Genomic DNA, 5,482 nt, shown 5'->3' with positions numbered 1-5,482 from the left:
CCATATTTGTTTACAATTGATGTGTGCATTCAAGTCATTCAATATTCAAGAGTATGGCACGAATACTCTTGAATGCGACACACAATGCGACGCATTGTGAGGTTGTAGATCTGCTATTTTCAAAAGATGTGTATAGGCCTACATTTGAAAACTTGAAAACTACTTTTACTTTTGTACTTTAAGTATATTTTGATACCAATACTTTTGTACTTTTACTCAAGTCAATTTTGATTACCGGACGTTTACTTGTAACAGTGTTTCTACATTGCAGTATTGATACTTTTCTTAAGGAACACATTTGAGTAATTTCTTCCACCACTGGTAACTGAGTAGGCTACTTCTACATTGTGCTAGTGCTGCTTCTACTTGAGTAAAGAGTATGTATGAGCACTTCATACTTCCAGCATTGTCTCAGTGCTGTCAAGGACAGAAAACAGTCAGTGTACTTTGAGCAGTCAGCTGGTGTTCACTCTCCATTCCGACATCTCACCACTCCGACTAGTGGCTTCCGCGTGCGGTTAGGGTTAGGGTTAGGGTTAGGTATAGGGTTCGTCAACGTCGGAAAGGCGACATGTCGGAAAGGAGAAATGCACCCCAGTCAGCTCTAACCTGTACAAACATTACACTGTGGGGAACAGCGGAAAACAATATTTCATGTTATACTAAAATCTATACAATATCCTGTGCTTGAACCTGGATATAAGAGCTCATCATGGCAGAGAGAAGAGCAGTCAACCTGAGTTTTCTTGTGTCAACAACATGACACTTCTGTCATAAAAACAAACGTTCAGACCACCCGACTGCTTTTTGTGAGCTTTTAATAATAATAATAAACTTTATTTGTATAGCACCTTTCATGACATGAAATCCAGCTCAAAGTGCTTTACAGAGCAAGAATACAATTACAGAAAAAGTACGTAAGAAATAACTAATTTAACAATAAAGCAAAAAAAAGAAAAGCAAAAGCATGAAACAACATTAAAATAATAGCAAAAGGCAGTGACTCAGACAGAACAGTGAGGACATGAATAACAACGCAGAGATTTAAAAAATATACCAAAAGCAAGAGTGAAGAAATAGGTCTTGAGCTGTGCTTTAAAACTATCCACAGAGGCTGCCAGTCAAAACAACATTAAAATAGCAAAAACGTAGTTCATAAATGTATCTTTTTCTTTCAAGTCCCTAAGTCTATAGTCTTACCTTTCCACACTCGAACGTAAGAGGTCACACTTCATGACAAAAGATTATATCGTTGTTGTCGGGCAGAAACCTCTTATCTCCGTATTTTAACTTTTTGAGTTTTTTTTTCGTATTTTGATGCCCTACTTGATCATACTACAGCGTCATACAAAAGCATCAAAAGTAGCAGATCTACAAGCTCGAAACGCGGCACGAAGTGACGCTTTTCGAGCTTGTAGATCTGCTGCTTTCGATGCTTTTGAATTTGAATCCTGAAGAGTAACAGTTTTGGACATATGAGGTTTCCACCCGACAGAGACGGTATTTTATGTCCTTAGACCCTAAGCTATATAATATCCACTTCTTTTTTTTTTTTTTTTTCTTATAATTTTTATCCCACGATTTTGTAACCCACATTTTTTCACCCAGTGCCAATTGCCTATGTAATCCTGGGCACTACCTACCCTCTGCCAGCCTAGGGAGAGCCCAAGCTGAAGCTCATGCCTCCTTCAATGCATGAGGAGCAAGCAGGCCGCTTCTTATCACCCGACAGGGGGGAGTTTCCCTGGTTGGACATAGCGCGTGGAAGGAACACGTTATTCCAACCAGTTCCCTTCTCCTCCATCAGGCGCCCCGGCTGACCAGGGGGAGGCAGTATAGTGACCAGGATTACTACATGTTTTTGTGAGGGTATTAACTACCCTGGGAGACACGGGGAGAACATGCAAACTCCACACAGAGTAGGCCCTTTCACCAACCCCACCTAGGGTATGGGCGCCGATGACGTGGAGGAGAGAACACGCCCCCAGCGCCCACAGCGTCCCTGGCGGGAATCGAACCCAGGACCTTATAATATCCACTTCTGTACCAACTGCATGAACACAGTAAAGGGTTTATCAGTGTTTGGGTATCAGTCTCATTTCTTGTATTTCTATTGTGTATTGTTCTACTGTAAAGTAGAAAAATGTCTTAATGCTGATCAACAGGATCAGCATTAAGAGCCCCATATCAGTACAAAATCAATGTATTCAATATTCCAAATAGTCCAAATGTATTGGACACTAGACATTCAAACTGTGGTTTTCCAGAGTGACACAGATCTTCCCTGGTAACACCTTCAGAGACATGCCATCATCTTCATCAAAATTAAGAATGTATGGAAAGAGTCTCTCAGTGAAAGTCTCTGTAAAGGTGTGTAGGTGTGTGTTAGTATCAGGATCAGAGAAGGACAGTCTTCCTCCATCCCAGTCCAGTTGGACTCTGATCCGCTGGGATTCCTGCTTCACTGGGAGGATAATGACACCAGTGCCAGACCTGAATACTCTGTATCGACCTTTAGAAAGGTCGATATTCCAGTAGTCACCCCCTTCTTTTCCCTTCCTCTGAAAAGACTCCGCTAACACACCCAGTGCCCAGTTTTTATTGTGTCCAACCTCAACATCCCAGCTGTGAGACCCGGAATTAAAGCCCTCAGAACCCAGGACAAACCCGTGGTAGTCAATCCTCTCTGGGTTGTCAGGAAGCTGCAGCCTCTCTTTATATTTCAAAAAATTCACACTGGTCAGATCATCAGACAGGCTGTATCGTGGAAAGGCAGTGTTGGGGTCCAGGATCACAGGAGTGTAGGAGACAATGCCCTTCATCTTGTGCCAGACTCTGAAGGCCAGGTTATCCAGGTGTTTGGTCTGATCTATCAGTGCTCCTGAGACTGGCTGAGGGCAGTGCAGGGTGAGCTGGACTCTTTCCATCGTGGTCTTGTAGTTCTGCAGGAACGAGACGTGATCGTTGGCTCTCAGCTGGTCCTCAGTGGCTCGGATTGCATCTGAGAGGGTCACCATGTCTCTGTTCAGCTGCTCAATCCTCTCCTTTATCTCCTGACTCTTCTGTGACTCATCAACCCTCAGAATGGCAAGCCTGGTCTCCTCTTCCTCTTGTAGGAACTGATGAAGGTTCTTAAATTGTTCCTGAATCTTCGTCTGTGTGTTCTGGGCCTGAACCTTGATGTATTTTTCTGTTAGGTCATAATCAGTTTTAACTTTATCAAAGACCTCCAGTTTCTCCCTTAAAGGCTTCAGTAATTCCTCAACTTTCTTTTTGCAACGCCCCAACGCTTCACCCACAGGTAAGAACTTGTGACCGGTGTGTTTTTCTGAATCCCGACACACGAGACACGTCAGCTGTTCATCGTCCAGACAGAAGAGCCTGAGCTTCTCCTCGTGTGCGACACAGAGGTCCTCTGAGCTCACCAACGAGGCCCTCCGGAGTTTCTCCTCCAAGAGGTTCTCACACAAGTTCTTCAACACTAAGTTTGTAGGAGGATGGTTACTGGAGGATATTGTTTTACAAACAGGACAATCATGTGTTGGTCTTCCTGTCCACCATCGCTGCAGACAGTCTTTACAGAAGCTGTGGCTGCAGGACAGCAGAACAGGATGTTTAAAGATGTCACAGCATACAGGACAGGTGAGCTCCTCTTCCTGACGAGTCAAATGAGAAGCCATTTTCTCTGTGGTCACACTCCCTGACCGGGAATGTTCCCTGAGGCTGTTAGAGCTGGAAGAGAAATCAACGACGACAACACTTTGAGTAAAAATAGTACTTAGTCATATCTTCTAGTTATATATTAGCCCACCTGCCCGCCTCCGACAGCCTGGCTGGTGTCAGAGGCAGCTTGTGCGTTGAGCAATATCAAGTACACTAGCACTTTACTGCTTTACACACCGAGTCGTTTATTATGGATGTTTATAACCTACGAGTGAGAACTTTGTCCACAGCACACCTTAAGTATAGGACAACGGTCAAAACTGTTCTCCTTCTTGATTATTCCTCTTTTTTAATTTCCTATATATGTTTGCCGTAATTATTTTTATGCTGCTATATTGTCTGAGAAACAACAACCATTTTCTTTCTCATATGTACCAGTACACAAGTACACAACAGTAAAGCACATTGTTGCTACACACTACACAGTATGTGTACACTCATGTCATCAACATGCCTGCCACCACATTTCTTAGACCACCAAACAAAACTACATTGCCCACACAACTAGGAACCAATCGCCGTTACAGCCCTCTTCTGTATACATGTGACCTACGGTCGGTTATCTCCCGATTAGGGAGTCTTACTGGTAGTGTCACAACAACAACTACTAGTACAATACTCATCCTAGTATTAGCAATAGCAATGCCAGTATTAGTACTTTAGTAAATTCAGTAACAGTACTAACAGCAGTAGGACAACTATGTACGGTAACATTATATGCAGTTGCATTAGTTGTAATAATATAGAGCACCGAAGTCTGACGTAATTTACACATCCTTGGTTTGTCTACCTGGTTTGCGGTTTTCCACCCCGTGTTCCAAAAATAAACAAATGACCCCGCCGGTTTTACTCTTATGGATATGAAGCATCAACTGACGGTGAGAAAACGATAATGTTACTTCCGTCGAATCAGTTACATTTTCGCCAGAAACAGACTGTATCAAATATAAGTGACTGACTATCATAAACGATACAGAGCCTCCTCCCTGACAATATCGCCGAGACAGTTTGTTTATTTTTGGACACAATTCTTATATGAGACGATTCTATGATGACCCAATGTTATTCTCCATAGAGAAATTACTTTACCAACCAGGGGATGAACGAGTGACGTCAGGACTTTGGTGGTCTATTGTTGTTGTTTAATAAAATATCATCTGTGTTCTTACCTCAGATTGTAGCGAGTTGATCTGGTAGGTAGGCTGTTGATCCGTCTATTACTTGATCTACTGAAAGATCTACTTTAATTACGATTGACTGATGTTCCCATTTTTTCTGTCAAGTAAGTCTCTGACTGAGTCTCTAACTGAACAAGGAACAAGCACTTTTTCAGCAACGCCCTGCTTCGCGCGCGCACACACACACACACACACACACACACACACACACACACACACACACACACACACACACACACACACACACACACACACACACACACACACACACACACACACACACACACCAAACCTCCAGCATGTACCTGCCTGTCTAGTTAACATAGTTAATGAGGTCACATGTATACACATAGCAATGGTGCAATACCTGTTTATCTACCACCATGGCCACACATGTCAAGTATTCCTGCACTAAACACTATTGTGACACACTCTGGCTGGTACATGTTGACTTGTTCATAGCTGTGGATAGCTATCCAAAGAGAGAAGGTGATTAATTGCTTTAGACAGATCAATATATGGTTTAAACCCAAACTATTCCTCATTTACTAACATGAGTGAATGAGGAATAGTTGCAACTT

At 42.7% G+C, this 5,482-nt stretch overlaps 1 protein-coding gene across 1 annotated transcript; it reads right to left on the bottom strand.

Annotated features, from left to right (window-relative positions):
* Nucleotides 1–1,472: 1,472 nt before the first annotated feature.
* LOC311063686 (nuclear factor 7, ovary-like) lies at nt 1,473–5,028 on the bottom strand. Its single transcript, XM_084083231.1, has 2 exons — nt 4,893–5,028; nt 1,473–3,732 (listed from the first exon to the last, which is right to left on the bottom strand). The coding sequence occupies exon 2, from the start codon at nt 3,678–3,680 to the stop codon at nt 2,241–2,243; it is 1,440 nt and encodes a 479-aa protein (XP_083939357.1). The 5' UTR covers nt 3,681–3,732; nt 4,893–5,028; the 3' UTR covers nt 1,473–2,240.
* Between the last annotated feature and the right edge of the window lie 454 nt (nt 5,029–5,482).

This window comes from Gymnoscopelus microlampas (genome assembly GCF_963454915.1).
Source record: "Gymnoscopelus microlampas genome assembly, chromosome: 16".
NCBI lineage: Eukaryota > Metazoa > Chordata > Actinopteri > Myctophiformes > Myctophidae > Gymnoscopelus > Gymnoscopelus microlampas.
The sequence above is the reverse complement of the archived record's forward strand: the minus strand, read 5'-3'. Positions and strand labels throughout refer to the sequence as shown.